The sequence below is a fragment of the Olea europaea genome, chromosome 3, assembly GCF_002742605.1.
Source record: "Olea europaea var. sylvestris chromosome 3, O_europaea_v1, whole genome shotgun sequence".
Classification (NCBI taxonomy): domain Eukaryota; kingdom Viridiplantae; phylum Streptophyta; class Magnoliopsida; order Lamiales; family Oleaceae; genus Olea; species Olea europaea.
In genome coordinates this window covers 1,985,873-2,007,899 of record NC_036239.1, presented here as the reverse complement: position 1 = coordinate 2,007,899, position 22,027 = coordinate 1,985,873, and the positions used below count along the sequence as shown (strand labels likewise).

The window sequence follows — 22,027 nt, the reverse complement described above, 5'->3', positions numbered from 1 at the left end:
AGGAATGGTCAGATTGATCAACTTATCCGTGTCCAAGGTGAAATTCGATTGGACATGACGAAAATATGGTTGAGCATGACATTCTTGTCCGATTTCGTTACTGCTTTAATAACGAGTATGATGGATGCAATTGTAGCAAAAGCAACTAAGAAGAGTGAAGTTCACAGCGTTGGAGATGCACCACAGCAGGAGAAGGTACGTAATTCTATAATTGAAATTCTTTTTTGTAGTGATTACCTTAAGTTGTCTATTAATAGTGTTACAACAGGTCACAGACATTCAACAAAATATTGATAGGAAAGACAAGGGTAAGATGGACCCAGCTGACGAAATTGAATATTCGTCCTTTCCTCCGACCCCGTCTTTCAACTTGGGTGTTGCTTCAACACCAATCATTTTTAATGAGGTTGATGCTATTATAGCTGGTGTGGTGAAGTACTGTGAAATTGAGGAGCAGGCCAATGTAGCGACAAAGACCATAAATGAGGACCAAGTACTTCTTATTCCGTTGCATACATTTATGGGTCACAAACACCTTATATATTGACTTGAAAATGTGGCAATGCATGCAGATCACCATTCATCCTTACACGTGATATTATTAGATGTTTATGTATACGATATATGTCACAAATATTTATGTACCTGTCACAACTATGCGATCACATGATATATTGTCTGCACAAATATATTTATTCAAACAATACATTCATTATTTTCCGACATGCATGCAAGGGTCTCCTCTTTCCGTACCAACATCAGGTCGGCCAATTAAGAGAGCCCCCAAACCCACACGGATACTACAGTCCTCGTATGTTACCGATGCTGGAAAACAAATTAAGCATTCTGATGATGCTATTGTTTTTTACAAGTATGACAAGCATGCGGATGAGACTAATGTTGTTGCATTTCAAAATTGGTTTAACAAAGGTTATAAACCAAAAAACAAGTACGTACATATGATGTCGTGTGCTCTTATTTATGAAGTTGGGGGTAATTTGGGTTTTTAATTTATATTTAGCTGTTATTTTTCCGTTTCAGAAAGAAGTTTAATGATGTTGATGATATCATTCGTCCACTTTTTGTACTCGATTCAATTCCTGTGGGGTTAAAAACCTGGTGGTATCAACTTATAGATTCGGAATCTTCAATGAGTAGCATGGTATAATCCTTGAAATTGGTCACATATCACAAGTCACAATATTATGTACACCGGTCACACACTCACAGGTTACAGTTCAGTGAAATGGGATCACGGATCACACATGCAGAGGTCACAGATTCCTGAAATTGGGTCACAGATCACATTAGTGTGCACATGTCACTGAAGTTCATGAAATGTATCACAGGTCACAATATTATGCACACAGGTCACAATATTATATACACAGGTCACAGTTGTTTTGAAATGGGTCACAGATCGGAGGTTTCAATATTCACAGGTCACCAGTCTTCTGTGTGAGGCACATTAAACGTGTGCCACACTTTACAGCATTCATAAGTCACTCTTTCCGTGCCTTAATAAACTTTCTGTCACATTTTACAGCATATGGACGTCTGTTTTCACTATCTGCGACAGTTTGTCCTGAGAAGTCAAGATGCAAGATTATGTGCTACCACAACTGATAGTCTGTTCCAGGCTAATATAAAAAACATATTTCCCCAGTTTCAGAAAGATCTAGATGTGATATTGACGGATAAAGATATTGTTGACGTTGCTACTGGTAGAAATTTAGAATTCAATCGCCCTTGGTCTGAAGTTGATTATGTGTTTTTACCAATTTTGCCCATCAATCGTGCACATTGGATGCTCTGTAAACTTGACATAAAAAATCATAAGATGTACTTATACAACTCAAGCTACAAGACTTACCGTGAGAAAATGGTTTTGGTCGGGGTTGACCCCTTTGTCAGAGTTATCCCGCAATTATTGTTTGCTTTGGGCATATGGAAAAGAACCTCTGCTGATTCGGGCAAAGATCCAATTGTTTTAAGGGTATTGCTCGTATATGACACTCCGTATCAACAAAATGGGTACAATTTTGTGACTTATTTTTCCTTTTTATGAATTGTTTTTTATCTCCAAATTTTCACTCATATTGTCATCTCTCATATGTTACCTCTTGAATTTGTTATTCAGTCATGATTGTGGCATCTTCGTCATTAAGTACGCATAGTACATGCTACGTGATGACATTAAGTCCATGCCGATGAATTTTTTATGCAAGCCGAGCTAGGTTGGACTTTGTCACCCGATTGTTTAAGCACAAGGATATCAAGAAGCCAATTCAGTTGGTTCAGTCGAAGGGAGAGAACATTGTCATATAGTGACTGTAGAAAGTTTGTGTAGTGACTATAATACTTTTTGGTGGTTTATGTTTCTACAATGGATGGAGTTTATTTTGTTCATATAACTTGAAATGGCTTATTGTTTTAAGTGTGTTAATGAAAACAAAATAACTTGCCTATGGTTATGAGAATTGTATATATGACAGTTCCCGTATGATCGTTTGGCTTATGTCTTGTTGTCGGTGTGGTGAATGCTTTTGGTAAAAGTGTTGATTTGTTATATGTTCATGTACATTGGACACAGTGTTGTAGACACAGATCGCAAGTCACAAGAATGTTTGAACAGGTCACAAATTTTCGTGGATTGGGTCACAGAATAAATGACACTATGTTATGCTCACAGGTCACAGACGTATTTGAAATGGGCCACAGATCACAGGTCACAGTTGTTTGTGAAACATGTCACATATGTTTTTAATGCAGGTCACATATATATGTGACATGGGTCACAGACCAGAGTTCCATATGTTTTTGTACATAGGTTACATATGTTTGTGAAATGGGTCACATATCACATGTTACAGTATTATGTACACAAGTCAAAGATTTTTTGAGATTGGTCAAGTATATCAGGTTACAAAATCAAGTACACAAGTCACAGTTATTTTAAAATGGGTCATCACAGGTCACAGAAATTTGTGAAATAGGTCACAAATATTTTTGAAACAGGTCACAGATGTTTGTGTCATAGGTCACAAACCTCAGGTTATCATGTTTTTGTACATAGGTCACATACGTATGTGACATAGGTCACAGACCAGAGTTCCATATGTTTTTGTACACATATCACATATGTTTGTGAAATGGGTCACATATCACATGTTATATTATTTTGTACACAGGTGAAAGATTTTTTGAGATTGGTCACGTATATCGGGTTACAAAATCAAGTACACAAGTCACAGTTATTTTGAAATGGGTCATCACAGGTCACAGAAGTTTGTGAAATAGGTTATAGATGTTTTTGAAACAGGTCACAGATGTCTGTGTCATAGGTCACAAACCTCAGGTTATCATATTTTTGTACACAGGTCACATATGTATGTGACATAGGTCACAGACCAGAGTTCAATATATTTTTGTACACAGGTCACATATGTTTGTGAAATGGGTCACATATCACATGTTACAATATTTTGTACACAGGTCAAAGATTTTTTTTGAGATTGGTCACGTATATCAGGTTACAAAATCAAGTACACAAGTCACAGTTATTTTGAAATGGGTCATCACAGGTCACAGATATTTGTGAAACAGGTCACAGATATCTGTGTCATAAGTCCCAAACCTCAAGTTATCATGTTTTTGTACACATGTTACATATGTATGTGACATAAGTCACATACCAGAGTTCCATATATTTTTGTACACAGGTCACATATGTTTGTGAAATGGGTCACATATCACATGTTACAATATTATGTACACAGGTCAAAACTTTTTTGAGATCGGTCACATATATCAGGTCACTATATCAAGTGCACAAGTCACAGTTATTTTGAAATGAGTCATCACAAGTTACAGAAGTTTGTGAAACAGGTCATAGATATTTTTGAAACAGGTCACAGATGTCTGTGTCATAGGTCACAAACCTCAAATTATCATGTTTTTGTACACATGTCACATATGTATGTGACATAGGTCACAAACCAGAGTTCTATATGTTTTTGTACACAGGTCACATATGTTTGTGAAATGGGTTACATATCACATGTTACAGTATTATGTTCACATGTCAAAGATTTTTTGAGGATGGTTACGTATATCAGGTCACTATATCAAGTACACAAGTCACAGTTATTTTGAAATGGGTCATCGCAGGTTACAGAAGTTTGTGAAACAGGTCACAAATGTTTTTGAAACAGGTCATAAATGTCTGTGTCATATGTCACAAACCTCAGGTTATCATGTTTTTGTACACAGGTCACATATGTATGTGACATAGGTCACAGACCAGAGTTCCAAATGTTTTTGTACACAGGTCACATATGTTTGTGAAATGGATCACATATCATATGTTACAGTATTATGTACACAGGTCAAAGATTTTTTGAGATTGGTCACGTATATCGAGTTACAAAATCAAGTACATAAATCACAGTTATTTTAAATGGGTCATCACGGGTCACAGAAGTTTATGAAACAGGTCATAAATGTTTTTGAAACAGGTCAAAGATGTCTGTGTCATAGGTCACAAACCTCAGGTTATCATATTTTTGTACACAGGTCACATATGTATGTGACATAGGTAACAGACCAGAGTTCCATATATTTTTGTACACAGGTCACATATGTTTATAAAATGGGTCACATATCACATGTTACAGTATTATGTACACAGGTCAAAGATTTTTTTAGACTGGCCACGTATATCAGGTTACAAAATCAAGTACACAAGTCATAGTTATTTTGAAATGGGTCATCACGGGTCACAGTTGTTTGTGAAACAGGTCAAAAATGTTTTTGAAACAGGTCACAGATGTCTGTGTCATAGGTCACAAACCTCAAGTTATCATGTATTTGTACACAGGTCACATATGTATGTGATATAGGTCACAGACCAGAGTTTCATATGTTTTTGTACACAGGTCACATATGTTTGTGAAATGGGTCACATATCACATGTTACGGTATGTTCACAGGTCAAAGATTTTTTGAGGATGGTCACATATATCAGGTCACTATATCAAGTACACAAGTCATAGTTGAAATGGGTAACAGTATTATTTGCAAAGGTCACACATCACATGCCAAGTGACTATGTGTACATGTCCCAGAATCATATCACTATGTGCACATGTGCATAGGTAATTAAGTTGCAGTCACATTCTTCGATCTGTATTCCTTGGTCACAGGTTGTTGTTGACAAGTTGGGTCACATGACTATGCACATATCACAAGTCACATGACTGTATGTCACAGGTCCCGAAATTTAATATATTTGCACAGCTGCTGTTACAGGTCACAAGACATATGTCTGCATAACTGCTGTTACAAGTGACAGATGCACACATCTCGTGGAGAGAAGAAAAAATATACGAATGTTAATGTGAAAAGTTCATTGCATATTTTGTTTCTCACAGATCAATTAAAATGTAAGCCTAAATTGTGTGCATGTAAGGGCCTAACGAACCAAAGTAATGAACGCTAAAATGTCGATACCGTTAACATTTCACATGATTTTGAATTATTTTTTCGCTAATGGAAGCAGGTTGTTGCATGTCCTGTGATTGTGACCACTACCTTCACAACATCCACATTTCACCGTTTGTTTCCCCTTAATGCACGATCTTCTCCTCTTTTCAGTAGGTCTACCTGAGCTCCTTTTCTGATTAGGTGCTAGGACAATTACGTCTTCAACTTTCGGGGCCACAATCCACTCATTTGGATTCCTCACTGGGTATACTATGTTTTGGTATGCATTTATGTACGCTTCACGGGTGTAGAAGTACGAACAATAATCGTATGGATCCCGTTTAGTTGTTGCTATTACAACCAATGCATGTGGACATGGCATCTGATCAACTTGAAGCATCCGACATGTGCAAGTTCGTTTCTCTATATCAACGACAAATGATGATCCCTCATCAGCAACCAAAAATATTGTTTAGTTTGCTGGAGATACCTGCGAACAAAGAAAAGGATAATGTCAAGTCACATATCTTACATACTGGATATTCCACCAAGTCACATATATATGTATATGATGTAATGTAACAAATATGATCGTCATCCTTGTGTTCCTCAAAGATGTGCTCATTTCTCTCATCATTTTCTCGTACTTAGTGGACAACTTTGTGAATGTGTCATATGTCGTGTCTTTGTTCTTAAAAAACCAAGATTGTATTGTTTGTTGCAATGAATCCAACAACGCTATAATAGGATAGTTCTTCACTACTTTTGTGACTGTATTGACGGATTCCACTATATTAGAGGTCATCATAGAGTACCTATTTGCAAGCATGTGGAGCCGTGACCACCTTTCTAGTCCAATTTCATCCTGTGAAGCCAAAACATTATTAGGTTGGAAGGCGTACACCTTTCACGGACAGTATGTACATGTACGAAAGTAAAATTATACAAAGTAACCTCTAATCTTCTTGTTGATTGTGTCCAACTGTTGCTTATTGTACTCGAAATCTGACAAAGTGTATGTATGAACAGCCAGATTGAATGGTGGCGTTATATTGTGACCTGATTTACCAAAGTGTGATTTCAAGTTTTGTAGAAAATGATACGTATAAATTCCATGGCTTGTACCCGGATACACCTGTTCGACTGCAGTCTTTATACTGTTATGCCTATCTAATACAAGACAATGTCCTTCCCTATTACCATAAGCACCCTTAAGGTTTTCTAAAAACCATGTCCAAGATGCATCATTTTCGTTATCCCCAACACTGAATGCAAGCACAAAGATACTGTTATTAGCATCCTGTGTGCAAGATGTAAATAGAGTGCCTCCGTAGTGCCCATTCTGGTACGTGCCATCCACAACTATTACAGGCCTACAGTGGACCCATCCTTCAATCGATGCACCAAGTGCCATGAAACAATACTTGAATCTATTGTGACCATCGACTTCCAACTTTGTCACCGTTCCAGAATTTGTTTGTTCAAGCATATAAAAGTAGCTTGGTAGCTGCTGAAATGACTCTGTTGGATCCTCCCTGATTAGTTTCAAAGTTCTTTCCCTCGACCTCCAAGTTTTAACATAATTCATTGTCACCCCATATGTATGCAACATGTCGTTACATATATCGTTCGTAGTGTATACAGTACGCGATGATGTATACTTATACTTGATGCATGAGGACACCACAAATGTTGAGACTTGCCTGTGAGCTCCTAAAACTATGTTTGAAGCACGTGTGTGACCATCGGTTATCAAATCTTGAAAATCTCTATTTTTCCCAACCTTGAAGACCTACATATCTAGCTACAATCATCATGTGAGCACTTGACTAGATACTCATTTTTATCTGATCGAACTACCACGTATTCAAACATATTTTATATGATAAAGAAAGACATGCTCAATTTCAAAATATCCTTATTGCAAAACACTCTGCTTTCTTCTATATTCATAGCATCAGGAATGAAAACAATTGTGATCAAATTTTCATCCATGCGTTGGGATGTTTCTACAACTGCATCACATATGTCAGTTGTTATATTCTGCAACGGATACATCCCTGCACTAGATTGCACATAAAGTGCAGTTGGATTGTCCAATATAGAACTGAGCGATTCATGTCATATTTCTGTAGATGTCACCTCAATGTTTATGGGGTATTTTGACGGTTCACGCTCTACAATTTTTAGAGTCACGTATGTTCGAACATTACTATCACTACTTATTCTTACTGGAGGCAGATCAACATTCAGTGTGTAAGTCATTGTGACAGCTACCTTAGTAGGATCTAGATTGAACTCTGTCACTGTTGTTTTCACAAGCTTTATATAACAACAATTATGATCAACCATCACTAGTGCTGACTGTGACTCGTATAACAAGCAAACGTGCACATATCCCATTTCTGCAAAATTCAAAAGGAAAACTGTCGGATTTAGATGAGAAAATCAGTCATATATCAGTTTAAGGTATCTGCTATGGTCATATTTATATAGTTCTTGGCACTGACAGAAAGTATGATTTCATATACAACTCAAGGGTACATACAAAAAATTCTGTATCATACGTAGAACACTACCACATGCAGTCAATTCCAATCACCTATGACGGTCACACATTGAAATTCATGCTACATATTGAGATTGGTCACATAAGTAACTATCCATAACGTTATGATTTCACGTCCACAATCATAATGCAGCTGAGTCACATAGGCAACTGTCTGTAAATCGTAATGCCCTAACATGAATTGGTTGAATTCGAACCCACAAGATGAATACAGACGCTGTCATAGGATTTCAAAATTGGAATCACATACCTGATTGTAATCCAGATTCGACAAACCCCCGTGAAGAACGATGGTTGCTTGATTACGGATCAATTAATTCCGATTGGTATCGAGGTCGATTCCGATAATGTGAAATGATTTTCTTCCTACGATTGCTCGAGCTTCTTTTTTTAGGATGTAGCATTGATTTGTGACCGAAATTTCTACAGAAATTGTAATAGATTACTTATTTTAAGGAGCCGTTTGTAATCATACGATATATATATAGTATAATTTATGACCTGATTTGTGTATATTTAAACTTTAATTCTTAAAAATGAAATGGTGTACGTTAAAATCCTGGGTTATGTATTGTTCCCTTTATTTAAATCTACTAAAATTTTATTTTTAGCCCGACCAAGGCTTAATAAGGAATTTGATATGTGTGTAATTAATAAACTTCCTCGATAAATAGGTGAAGTGATGATCCAATATAGTACACAGCAAATACATGAATTATCTCCTTTTGGATTTGTTTATTGCTTTTTATTGCTCGTACAAAGTGTAACAAGGTAGTACATAGGGGACATATTTTGTAGTACAAGTGCTTCATTTTCCCTAGTAATCCTTCTTGGTTTTTGGGTTGGAATTAAATTTTTTCTCTCTTTATTACATTTATCTCTATATACTTCGTGAGCGCTGCTTGCTGAATAATTCCCTGAACGTTCAGGGGGTTGCGTGACGCCCCCTTATTGGGTGTGCCTGCGACGGGTTGTTCAAGGAGCTTTCCCCATACTTCACTCCTTCCCCTCTCTCTCTCTCTCCCTTTTTTTATTATTTATTGGGGCGAAACAAACTTGAAGGGAGACGGTGTTAAATAGTGGCCCTTGTTTGGCCCTTATTTTTTCAAATTAAAATGGGTGTAATAGTATTTTTTTGGAAAATGAATGATTGAAAAAGAAGAATTTTTTTTTCGATTTATATGTAATATTATTTTATGGAAGATTGTGTGATTGAAAATAGAAAAAAAAATGAAATTTAATTTAATGGGATCCAAACGAGAGCTAAATTCATATGATTCAGCCCATGATTAAAGAATAAATAAAGGGGAAAATCTGTACCTACCATTATTTAAGTTTACGTTTTCGCATATATCAAATTTTGAGAAAATTTACATAAATCGTGTCATAATTCACAAATTTAAAAATCAACATATAATAATGAAATTGTATGAGACAAGGAATGTGGCTGAAATTGATGGATATACAAAGGCAAAACGTGATATATAGATACATTTTTCCTCTCACCATATTTCATCCTAAATGTCAACAAAGTACTCTCTCTCTCCATATTCATCTATGCAACCATCTGCATACATGAACCAAATGGGATTGTGATTGGATTGATCTTTTGTTGAGACCAGTGTAAAAGAAATATGGATAATAATCTGGCATGTTTTGCGACTATTAATACAATTGTCCATCTAATTAGTGAAATGACATGCTAGACTTTGTGACATTCATTATATAATCTCCAATGTTATTTGTGATCTGTAAAACATTACCCATATCCATATTTGTGTAAGTTATATGTGTGGCCTCCATTGTCGATATCCCTGCGTTATGTGAGATATTAGACTTTCTCGTTTCATTTGCCGTCTAAAATTAAGGCATTTACATAAAAAAAAATGGATCGACTTTGGCGTATGTCTCGTCATCGGCAACCGTTCAAATGCGACCAATGTTATATGACTAGAGAGGCATGTGAAATATGACCTCTATTTTTTTCAATGACTGAGATTTGAAATTCTGACGTGAATATAAATGCAAACTAAATTAGAAAGATTATTGTAAAAGAAATATAATTTCTGTCACTTGGAAAAGAAAAATGGGAGTACATTCTAGATTAATAAAAATTGAATTTTAAAAATTGAATTTCAAATAACTATACTTCGATTGTTGAGATTCCAGAAAATATAAACTAAAGTATTAACAATAAATTTATATTATTTATTTTTATAATAAATATCTTATTTTTGAAAAATTTGTATGTGTAACCTGATTTATGGGAAGGAAAACTAAAGAGTAATGTTATTAGAAATCGCTTATTACCGTAGTCGCCCTACGTGATATACATGTGGTGGTTAGTGATTTGATACATTAATGTTGTAGTTTTTTTATTACCTTATACAACAATCACTAACCGTAACATATATACTACGTAGGGCGATTATAATAATAAGCGTCGGCAAATAACATTATTCAAAAATAAAAGACGTGTTTTTTGTCTAATTTTCTCTTTCTTTTACTATTTGAATTGGGCTCGAAGTTGGGTAAGGCCCAATCCATTCAAAGAGTATGGGTTACAAGTGGGCCCATTAAGTAGAGTCATTTAGTCTCTATTGGGCTATTTAAAAAAAGTATATATATAAAGCCCAAATCCAGTAACGGCATCGAACGGACAGATGGCTTCCGCAACTGTCTTCCTCCCATCTACTGCTTCCTGTACTTACAGAGCAGCAATTCCATGGCGTTTCCTCAGTCCGACGCCGTTTTCGATGCTTCAAAACGGGGCAGTTCTCTGTCCTAATGAGAATATCAGGAAGAAGAAACTCTATCTTCCTCGTGGATTTCCTTTAGACCTCTGTCCTCCTCCTATTGACTATGACCCCCTCGTAAGACCCACATACACTTCCCTTATTCTATAAACGATTTTTTGAAGTCTTTTTGCGTATCAATTATCAATAATTTCAATTTTGAGAATGTTTACTTCTGCTATACAGCTATTAATATTAATGTTTCTCACTGGAACTAGAGGATTATGATAGCATTTTGGCTGAGCTAAAAAGGGAATTTTTTGGCAGTATGAAGAACACAATGAGTATTCATGCCATAGTATTCGTGAACAATCGTTATGGTTTAAAAGGGGATTTGTAACTTTTGTAAAACTTTAGCCAAGCATGCCTTATTTCTATTTTGTATGGAGTACAAAATGACAAATTATTTGGGTTCGTTACTGGTCCTTTTCAGGATGCAACAACGGCTGCTGAGGCAAAGGTGGCAGATCACACGAAAAATGAAACTTTTGATAATGACGACGAGGCATTGGATGCGGTTGACAATGGTGCTGTGGTGGGCATCTATTTTGCTTTGAAATCTTCCATTTCTGATCTACTTAGTGAATCCATCTTCTGGATTTAGTATTTGCATGAGTACCTACTCTGCTTTGGTTTGCGTGAGGAAGACAAATTTTATGCTTTCCATTTTTTATCCTTTCAGTTCTCTATTGATCTCGGAGATTAGATTTATAGCCCATGTAGTTTTGGCTGTAAGGGCCAAGAATTCATGAACATCATGTATTGCTAAAATCATTTATTTGCATCTAATGACGTATATTTTTGTCATTTTTGGCTGCTCATCTATTCTTGTTTCACCTTTCTTTTTATGCCATTACCTCTTTATTTTAAGACTTCTGATATGGACATCTGTGTTAATTTTGGAGACAAGTTTCTATCAGTATCTGCAGTAGCTTTTGTGTGTGTAGTGGAACATGATAAAGCACTGTTATAATATGCTTTTGTTTAGTCTCACTAGCTGCTTCTGAACTGGATGATAAATTTCTCATAAGAACTATTTTTGTATCTCTTTTAGGTTGTGGATCTTTCTGATCATGGCCGGATTAGAGGTAACTTTACTAAGTTTTTTTTTTCTATACTACTTTATGAGATCAACATAAATGCAGTGATCGCCTAAACTGTGTAAATGCATAAATAATCTAACTACTAAGCGGCTCATAAAAATTTCAGTCATATTTGCTTGGAACAAAAAATCAGACCACATTTTCTTAGCGATGAGACATAACCCAAAGTTTTGTTAATTATAACTATCCACGCTTTAAAAGCTCATTTGCTTAGCTACTTTAGCACGAATGCTGCACAAATGTCTGAGAACGGTCTTTAATATTCTGCTTTCCGTCCATATACAACATAATCATATTTCTGACAAGTAAATACCACCAAGGTCATTTTGAAAACTTCCATCCTAGTTATAGGTTAATCTATCCTTTTTTTGAGGAATAATGAGGGATGCAGTACTCTTTTCCATTCTATCCCAGTTATGGAACATAAAAGACAATAGATATTCTCCACATAGTGAAAGAAGTTCTATTCCATGTTACTAAAAAAAGGTTAATGGGTAACACAATGGTTTCACCCTTCAAAATGTGAAAATCTCCATTGTTTCTTATTTTTATTTAGAATAATTGCATTATTGCCAAGGACTCGGACTTGGACCTCAGTACAAGTCATGCTGATGTTTACACAAAAGATTTGGAGAATTCCTTGCTTGATAGAGAACCTTATTTTAGTTAAGACAAAAATATCTTTGATTCAACTGCTCAGGTGGATAACTTCAGTAAAATGTTTTCGCAGTTCAGATTGCATCTCAGAACTCTGTTGTAACATTAACATCACAACTATGTTTCATGAGTCACCTTAGTGATAACTGATAAAACTTCTTGGGTTGGTTTTATGTTTTGTATTGACAAACTGTTATATGACATGGGATTGCCTTCCTTGACCTCTTTGTACATAATGCAACAAAAGCTATTGGATTCTTAAGCTTTATGTGTCACTTATCAATGTCAACAAAATCCATGTTTTGGTATTGCTATAAAAATATTAAAAAAATTGCTGCGGTATTCTCAAAAACTCAAAATCCATACACTGACTAGTTCATTTCACTAACATAAAATATAGTGATGTATCCTAATCGATAAGAAGTTTGACGCTTTATTTGTTTTTTGTTTGTATGTTTAATTCTGATATAGTCAGTGGAGAAGATCGAGTTCAGTTTCTTCACAATCAAAGTACTGCAAACTTTGAATGTCTTTGTGAAGGACAGGTAGTTCTTAGGAGTTTGTCCATTGTTTCCCTTTATGTCTTAACATGAGGCAAGTTTTCATTTCAGTTTGATGCTGATCGTTGAAATTTGTAGGGGTGTGACACTGTTTTTGTGACACCAACGGCTCGAACAATTGACATTTCTCATGCATGGGTTATGGTAATTGATCTTCAATTTTGTGACAAAGTAGTTGGCATCTTCAGTATCTGTAATTATCTTATATACAAGTCTTTTTCTAAGTAATACGTTACATTTACAGAAAAATGCAATTACACTGGTGGTCTCTCCTGTGACTTGTGGAAGCATAACTGAAATGCTTAGGAAGTATGTCCATACAACTAGAAAGTTGTACACTGATTATTCATAATTTTTCTCAGTCCACATTTATCTTAATTTTTTCTTGATGTGCAACTCGTTTTACAGGTGTGAATTTTGTATTAGTGTACCTAAAAGCAGCATTTCCTAAATTGATTTTAGGCATGCATGTTCTAAACTGATTTCCCTTCGTAGTTACATATTTTTTGCAGACAAGGTAGAGATTCAAGACATCACTAAGCGGACCAGCATGTTTGTATTAGTGGGACCTAAAAGCAGCGAAGTATGTTTTCTGATGAATTTGTGATTGATTTACCTATCCATACTTTCTATATTCACTTAAATGTCCTCACTGCTTTCTCGTTTCTGCTGATGTGTTTTGGGAAACAGATACTAATGGATTTGAATCTTGGAGATCTTGTCGGACAACCGTATGCATTGCATAAACATTACAGTGTAAGCTAATTTACTGATTCACTCAAAACCTTTACAGGTTCATTTAACTTGCACTAAGACGGAAATTAATGAGATGTCGTATCTTTTTTGATGTGTGTGCTGGTGTAAATTTTGGCAGTCATTCCATTATGGATCGGTGTTGTGCCCACATTTTCTGTAGAAACAAAAATTTTGAATTGGTTATCGTTATATTAACATCAACATTGACAAAAATATTTATTAGATTGCTCCAACTTTACCTGAAATCCTTTGTATATTTTATCATTTTGTGATGTTGTTATTTACACATTCTGCTTAAAAAGATAAGTACTGAAAAATTTAGTGTTGTTACTTCTTAAATCTACATGGCATAGAATGATCCTACAGAGGCACAAGTGGAAAACCACATAATCGACCTAAGCCACGTCACCACGGAATAAAGGCAGAATAAGCGTTGCTCTTGTCACTTCGCAAGGGCGAAGCTCTTATATCGTTTATCCTTAAAACTACGCCCAGGTAAAGCCAATCCCTGAGGTTCGCAGGAAAAAGGATCAACTCGACGAAGCTAACAGGATGTACTCTCATAGGCAAACTGAGGCACTTGGAATAAGTTAGACCCAATCCCCAAAACAATGGAAGCCATCAGATACATTCACCCAAAGGAAAACAAACAAATATCTCACCACCCACGTGGTAACATGACGAAAGTGCCACGTAGTAAAACAGTTAGGTGCATTGTGAATCCCATGAAATTTGGTTCAAAATGAATTTAAGGAAAGTTATAAAATTCTGCTTATTTTAAATTGATTCTCATACATAATTTATTTAATAGATTTATTTTTCGTATGTGGTTGACTTGTTGTGCATTCAATCCCAATGATTCAAAATTTGTAGAGGATTTATGGCATTATTACCTGCAAAATCCATAAAGAAATTCAGGTTCACCTTTGCAGTCATTAAGATTGCAGTATGCCGTCTCTGTAAAGGTCTTGTCAAAAAGGAGCACTGTGTTGTTTTGTCTCAGAACAGTTATAATGATCCGTTTATGTGCTTGGTGCCTGATCTGGGGATTGGAGTGGCTTGAAGTTGGGTTAGTAGAGGGGATGGATGAACAATCAAGGACCCAGATAAAAAGATATCTCCGTTTCTGGTAGAAGCCTCTTGGAGGTGGTAGGTATGCAGCATTCTGTAACGGGCTAGGAAAGTTGCTTTAAAGAGTAGGATGGGATTAGCTGCTTGAAATGACACTATCATTTTTATGGCGCTGTTGATCACTTTGACCTTTTTGTACACACAGAACTAAGTACTGAAGAGATTCTAACTATTTCTTATAGATTGTGAATTTACACACGATGCATGCTAACTTTTCGGTACAAATTAAGGATAAAAAAGGCCCCTAAAGAGTAATATCGGTCAATGAGGTTGGCCTGTGCTCATCAACCATGATGTAATGGTCTATATTATGTGGCTTCTGCATTCTTATGTATTAATATATCGAACCTTGGTGGTCACAGTGCATGCAATCTTGACCCACAGAATATTCATTTAAAGTTTTTGTCCTTGCCACGAGTTAGCATATTACAACATGGCAGCCTGCTCTTTTCCAAAATTTCACAAACCTACATTTTTACATTTGCCACTTGATGGCAAAAGATTTAGCTTCTACAGTTCAAAGATTGGCGCTTATTTTAGCTCCACTTCAACATCATTTTTATTGTTATCACAATCACCACATTTTTCAAAAGTAGCTAATATAACTGGGAAATACAGTTCAAATCTCCTAAATGAGAAGACTATGTCTAGATGATGAATGCTGGATGACTAGCTATATTTTTTATTAAATTTATATGCACATTATATTTATCCAGCCATATATATTATGGATACATAATTTTCATTCCTGTTACTAATGCAGGTTAGTGGAATGCCATTGACTGTGGCTGTGGGAAATGTTATTTCTCAAGAAGGTTTTACATTATTGATGTCTCCAGCTGTAGCTGAATCTATCTGGAAGGCTCTTCTAGGTCAGGGTGCAATCCCCATGGGCTCTAATGCTTGGGAGACATTAAGGATTCTTCAAGGTTGTGTAATTCTTGAGTTAGTGTTTTGGATCTTCATTATTACTCTTTTGCTCCATTGCTCTTGTTCCATTTTGACTTCACATGTTGCTCATCTGTTCTTGGTGGATGTTAACCTTTTCCAGTATTTGGCATCCTTTATCATGTTTCCTGGGCTCCTGACTTTCTAACTTTTTTTATTTATTCTTCTTATTCTAATTTAAATAATGATTTAACTATTATTCTGATTGTGAGGTTTTGCTTGCTATCATTTGATTCCATGTATAGAAATCTGTAACCTGCTTGCTTAACTTCTTCAGGAAGACCAGCTCCTGGCAAAGAACTCACAGATGAATTTAATGTTCTGGAGGCTGGTCTTTGGAGGGCTATTTCTTTAAATAAAGGTTTTGTGATTTCTTAGACTGGTATTTCATAACAAAATTAGAGTGGAAGTGGTTGTTTGAAATTAAGTTCTTTATCAGGATGTTACAAAGGACAAGAGACTATTTCTAGACTCGTAACTTATGACGGCATCAAGCAGAGATTGTGGGGAATTCGCCTAATGTCTCCAGTAGAACCAGGCAGCTTCATTACAGTTGATGGGAAAAAGGTTTCCCTTTACTTCTTTTTTAAAATGTTGATATCATTAGAAGTAGTTTTAGTGTTTTATTGACCATAAAAGCTAGCTTAAATACAGAAAAGAACATGAATTATTTTATGGCTTTTGCATATTCTGACCATCATAACTTAAGCATGGAATTTTTGCTTTCTTAATTGTTCATACTCAGTAAAAGGAAAAGACTATCCTAGATTGGCACCTATTATTGTTCGCTATAATGTGATCTGAATTTTGTTGACCTTTTCAAGGCTGATGACCAATCCATATAATATTGTGCAGGTTGGCAAACTGACAAGCTTCACCGCTGGTAGAAAAGCATCTGAGCCTTTTGGGTTAGGCTATGTCAAGAGGAAAGCGGCTTCAGGAGGAGACACGGTGATCGTTGGGGATAATGTTGTCGGTAAGCTAGTGGAAGTTCCCTTTCTAAGAGAACAACTTCCACCATCATAATGTTCCCGGACTAAAGACTTCTGATTCAGTTGCCCAATGGCCGTTCGAGCAGCTGATCTGCTGAGAATTGTGCATTTCAATTCTCTTTAGGTGAGACACACCGTAAATGTATGACAAACCTTATTGTATATCTAACTTTTAATGTGCAGAAATATCAAACTGAGATAGTGATTTGTGTGAAAAGTGAAAAATAGTTTGTAAGGAAACAAGGGATTGATTTGAGACAGACTGATAAAAAAATGTGATGGATTGTTTTATACCCGTTTATGTGTTGGTTCGTTTTTCATACAAAATATTCATTTCAAGTTCCTAATTGTTTACTTTAGCAGTTAGTTTTTTAAATGAGTAATTATTTGCGTTTGAGACGCAGAACATCAGTTTGAACAGCATTCTAACATTTGTTTCCTTGAGTTGTGGCCAATTTCTTGTAAAGAAATTTCTGGCAGGCTTAAATTACAGAGATCACTCTAAAATTTCTCTATTAATTATCTCTGGGATGCATGCGTACAGATCATTATACATTAGAAACCTGCTGAAGTAATAATGCACATACATAATTCTACCAACTGCAATCAAAATTCTGTGTTAAGGCTTGAAGAAAAAGAGAATTCAGTGCTCAAAAACATTCTTGTAAAATGCTAACTACTTCTATGCGTTGTGCATTGGCAATTCTGTTGGTAATTCAACCAGAAATTTGAGGCAAAAGTCTCCTCTTCTACCATCTTCTTTGGTTTTAGGCATGCCTTGTCCAGGTACGAGCTTTTCATATCCAGCGTATATTATATCATCTAGTGACAGTGTCATGTCACCTCCTCCTAACAGAGGGACAGAAATTGTGCAACCTGTCACGGCCTGAATCGAAGGGACCTCAACTCCTAGCTCCAGATCGTCACCTTCACGTTTAAACAATGAATGTCTTTTTTCATCAATGGGGAAGATTATTTCAGCTGGCACGGTTCCCGGCCTCTCGTCTCCTTCCCTTCAAAGGTGATCTTTGTGCCCTTTTTCCACCCTGGGTTCACTTTTATCATTAGTATCTCCTCTTCTACAATTAAACTGTAACAAAAGAAAGAAATTGCAAAGAAAACTAGCTATAGATTTTAGAAAACACACAGAACATGATTCGTCACCTGATTTCATGCAAAAGCCCAAGTCATCATTCAAGAAAAAGGAAGAAAAATTTCATTTGGAGTTGGACGTATAACTAAAGGCAGAATCCACGTACCCGGTATTTGAGATGACCTCTCGTGATCTTCATTTTCTTTACACATCCATGGCACAATTCCTCGAGGGTGTGCTCAAGCTTTTTCTCGATGGTCTGCGTTTTTCTTCGGCCGTGGATTGTGAAAACATAATAGGTATCGCAGTTCTTCAGCTGGCTATTTTTGATAGAGAATTTGCCTCCTTTGGGTAGTCGGGGCTGAAAGGTCGCTAGCCCCTGTAGGAGATTTTGGTTGAAGCATAGGAATCCGTTGATGTAGTTGTGCTTCCCTGGCTTGTACTGTGTGACAAATCTTTTGGACTTGGCATTGGGCTGATCCTGCTTGTGGTGCGTGAAAGAAGTGTGGGGCTAGAAATGTGCAATTCTTCATCATCATCAGATTTTTTCTTCGTCTTGTTCTGACTTCCTGCATCTGCTTCTTCCCCTTTCTTAAGGCCGAGGGCCTGAAATGAATTCAGTGTCGAAAAATTAGATACTAATGCAATGGTTGATATTTATGTTGCGTGCAAGAAATAATTAACGTACCCTATAGGCCTCGTTAATGGATCAGATGTTCGCTTCAGCTTCGGCTTTGTTGAAAGGATTTCTATCAGGGTGCCATTTCATAACAAGGGACTTGTAGGCTCTGCAAATAGCTGCTAGGAAAGCTGTCTTTGGAATTCCAAGAATGCTGTAAAAATTTGGTGTTAGTGATTTTGGAGGATCTCCCATGAGATAGAGATGTTGCAGAGAGGAGAGATTGTGTAGAAATGGGGACTGTCCAAATGAGTGTTTCAAATAGAAGAATTGAAGCCAGGCGTTCTGTTGGGGGCATTTATTAGTCATATTTGTTGATTTTATAGGATTGGATTTAATCTATCTCATGTGAAAAAAAATTAATATCCATTGAAGACACGCTAAACATAACATTTTATGGCAATCAATCACCGTTATTTGAGTGATCCAGTTCACGGGCATAAGCGCGGCCTTGTTATACCCCATAATAATCCCTCCCTTAACATGATGCTCTTGTATTTAAATTCATGACTCTAACTCTAATACCACTTGTATGATCAGATATCAACTATCTCATTTAAAAATTAATTGGTGTCCAATGAAGGTTAGCTAAAGCTTTTATGATATTCGATCCATCATATGAGGGATCCAATCTTTGAAGTTAGGAGTCGTCTTGTTCCACCCAACAGATTTGAAAAGTATATATAAGTAATGATAAATGCACGAGAATTGTTAACAAATTTTTCCAGGCAAATCAGTTGATAAAGTAAGCACAAAATCCACTTTCTAAATTGACATTAACTAGTAGTTTAAATGGTGTACAAGGTTTCTGAAAGTTTAATTCTGACAGCAGTTTGTTCATTATGCATAAACTCTATGCTAACACAAGAAATATGTACAGAAGGCCAAAAAAAAAAAATCAATAAAACACATTTCCCCGACTTCGGTTAAGGATTCTTCCGCGTCAACGCAGATATTAACACACTTTCATGAGTATAAATTGGCCTATCAGGAATCACAGGAACTTCAGTATCACCTTCAAGCATTTTCAGGGCATCCAGTATCGTAGGCCTTAAAGCCACCATCAAATGAGCACACAAAAGTCCAACCAGAAGAAACCTTTCCATTATTTCTTTCGGATATCTATTTACAGAACCCTCATCTTCCAACAAGAAAGGATCAAAAACTTCTTTCACCCTACCGGCTTTCATTAGCGACCAAGCCCAATCCGTGATCAAGAATGTGTTTGGATTTTCCAGTGATGATAAATCAAGAGCCTTTCTTCCACACATTATTTCCAGAATAACTATTCCAAAACTGTAAACATCACTCTTTTCTGTCAATTGACCGTATAAAGCATATTCTGGAGCCAAATAACCATGAGTTCCTGCAATTCTTGTAGTGAAATGGGAATCGCCTTCACTTCCTTGTTTTGCCAGTCCAAAGTCTGCAACTCGTGCTCTCATGTACGAATCTAACAGTATGTTTGTGGGCTTAATATCCCTATGATATACAGGTGGCTTCACTCCATAGTGAAGATAAGCTAGTGCATTTGCTACATCCAAAATTATGCTCTTCCTCTGAGGCCAAGTAAGTGGCCTCTTTCCATTTTTGAATTTACCTTTCTCAGAGAAGAACAAGTGGTCGTGTAGATTTCCATTTGACATATAATCGTAGACTAGGTATCTCTTGTCCTCCTCTTCGTTGTAGTTACTTCCTCTCGAGACACAACAGCCTCGAAAGGGCACTAGATTTCGGTGTTTCAAGGTGCTAATGATCTCAACTTCCCGGATAAAATCAGTGTCCACTTGAAAATCTGAATCTATGATCTTCTTGACCGCGATCATGGTTCCATCGGGTAATTTCCCTTTGTAAACAACTCCAAACTGACCTTCCCCAATGAAATTCTTGGAAGAAAAATTTTTGGTTGCTTTGTCAAGATCATCACTCTTGAACCAGGTTGACCCGATCTGGGGCTCCCAGTGCAGCAATTTATTATCATCTGCATCAGACTCCAAACTTGAAAAGCCTACTGAAACTTCCTGCCTTTTTTTCCTACTATCCCACGATTCCCACCAGATGAAGCAACCTATTGAGCATAACACGATCGAAATGGCAAAAGCTGCTCCAACTGATCCAGATATCAGAGCCAATTCGACCGTACCCCTTGAAACTGCTTGCAAGGACAAAGGCAGTCCAAAAATGCAGGTAAGTGCACCGATACTTTCAGGACCAAACTTATTTACTATTCCTGCAGCATATAGAATTGCGTAGTAAAAGCAACCTTTCGAGTGAGAACTATTGCCATCGATTGCTAGCAATCGTGCCTGAACCTGAAAACCAGCATGAACACATGCATCACAGGCAGTGAGGTCAGAAAGGTCTTCGCTGCAACCAGTGTCTAGGGAAGTAGAGGGTCCTAAAGCCGCGAGCCAATCCTGCTTCGTTTGAATATTGGCACATATGTTAGTGGTGTTGACGAAACGATGAGGTTCAAAACACATAGAAATGAGATTTTCATTGAGGGACAGAGAATTGAGCCTAGTTTGAAAATCAGAAAGGCAAGAAATGGAAGTGGAGAGATCAGGAAGGCGGAATTGAGACGTCTGCTTGAGGTGTTGGGCAAATCCAATGCCATAAAGGCTGATAAGAGTCTGGCAACAACTGCTAGAGCCATCAAAGTCAGGGTTTTCTCCATTGTTTTTGCAGGCAGATGAGTCCCAATGGATTGTTAGAACATAGTTGAAATTCATAGGACACTGGGATGTGCTTATTGGAGAAGACGAGACTAAATTTTGCAAGAAAATACAGATACAAACAAGAGGTATAAATCTAGCAGAAAAATCAACAAACATCTTGGGGGCATAACAAAAAACACTGATCAGATGAATCCCTTCATCTCAAAATGTGAAAGGACGTGATCATAAAACGCTGACTTGAGCTGCTTTGTTCATAGGACACTGAGATGTGCTTATTGGAGAAGACAAGACTAAATTTTGCAAGAAAATACAGATACAAACAAGAGGTATAAATCTAGCAGAAAAATCAACAAACATCTTGTGGGCATAACAAAAAACACTGATCAGATGAATCCCTTCATCTCAAAATGTGAAAGGACATGATCATAAAACGCTGACTTGAGCTGCTTTGTGCGTTTGTGAATAGCCTCCACCAATTTATTTGGAAATAAAAAATGAGTGGTGTTGCATTGTTTCCATGAATTGAAAAATCAAACTTCACTCTCAGAAGTTTCGTACAAGAAAATTGAATCCCGTCTAAGA

General features: G+C 36.6%; 3 protein-coding genes and 1 long non-coding RNA gene across 4 annotated transcripts; 1 reads left to right on the top strand and 3 right to left on the bottom strand.

Moving 5' to 3' along the window:
• Positions 1-5,536: 5,536 nt before the first annotated feature.
• LOC111376762 lies at positions 5,537-7,072 on the bottom strand. Its single transcript, XM_022999749.1, has 3 exons — positions 6,439-7,072; positions 6,017-6,255; positions 5,537-5,932 (listed from the first exon to the last, which is right to left on the bottom strand). Exons 1-3 carry the CDS (start codon positions 7,070-7,072, stop codon positions 5,537-5,539), a joined length of 1,269 nt encoding a protein of 422 aa, XP_022855517.1.
• A 3,634-nt stretch (positions 7,073-10,706) lies between these two features.
• Positions 10,707-17,294, top strand: LOC111381569 (putative transferase At1g60990, chloroplastic). The gene is made up of 12 exons (XM_023005364.1): positions 10,707-10,926; positions 11,282-11,383; positions 11,903-11,936; positions 13,080-13,153; positions 13,247-13,312; positions 13,413-13,477; positions 13,664-13,751; positions 13,859-13,924; positions 15,819-15,984; positions 16,281-16,364; positions 16,443-16,570; positions 16,859-17,294. Exons 1-12 carry the CDS (start codon positions 10,717-10,719, stop codon positions 17,027-17,029), a joined length of 1,254 nt encoding a protein of 417 aa, XP_022861132.1. The 5' UTR covers positions 10,707-10,716; the 3' UTR covers positions 17,030-17,294.
• Positions 17,295-17,426: 132 nt separating this feature from the next.
• LOC111381564 lies at positions 17,427-19,236 on the bottom strand. The gene is made up of 3 exons (XR_002700364.1): positions 18,777-19,236; positions 18,255-18,694; positions 17,427-18,041 (listed from the first exon to the last, which is right to left on the bottom strand). It is a non-coding gene; the product is annotated as an uncharacterized LOC111381564 (long non-coding RNA).
• A 268-nt stretch (positions 19,237-19,504) lies between these two features.
• Positions 19,505-22,027, bottom strand: LOC111381555 (probable receptor-like protein kinase At1g11050). The gene has a single exon (XM_023005350.1). The coding sequence runs from the start codon at positions 21,599-21,601 to the stop codon at positions 19,694-19,696; it is 1,908 nt and encodes a 635-aa protein (XP_022861118.1). The 5' UTR covers positions 21,602-22,027; the 3' UTR covers positions 19,505-19,693.

What these genes read in the sequence shown, in the direction of transcription:
- LOC111376762 (XM_022999749.1), bottom strand. Translation starts at nt 7,072, where the DNA reads ATGAATTATGTTAAAACTTGGAGGTCGAGGGAAAGAACTTTGAAACTA. An exon ending in AATCAACAAGAAGATTAGAG is followed by an intron (nt 6,256 to 6,438) that starts GTTACTTTGTAT and finishes CCGTCAATACAG; the next exon opens with TCACAAAAGTAGTGAAGAAC. An exon ending in CTTGGTGGAATATCCAGTAT is followed by an intron (nt 5,933 to 6,016) that starts GTAAGATATGTG and finishes GTTGCTGATGAG; the next exon opens with GGATCATCATTTGTCGTTGA.
- LOC111381569 (XM_023005364.1), top strand. Translation starts at nt 10,717, where the DNA reads ATGGCTTCCGCAACTGTCTTCCTCCCATCTACTGCTTCCTGTACTTAC. An exon ending in CGGTTGACAATGGTGCTGTG is followed by an intron (nt 11,384 to 11,902) that starts GTGGGCATCTAT and finishes TATCTCTTTTAG; the next exon opens with GTTGTGGATCTTTCTGATCA. An exon ending in TGATCATGGCCGGATTAGAG is followed by an intron (nt 11,937 to 13,079) that starts GTAACTTTACTA and finishes ATTCTGATATAG; the next exon opens with TCAGTGGAGAAGATCGAGTT.
- LOC111381555 (XM_023005350.1), bottom strand. Translation starts at nt 21,601, where the DNA reads ATGTTTGTTGATTTTTCTGCTAGATTTATACCTCTTGTTTGTATCTGT.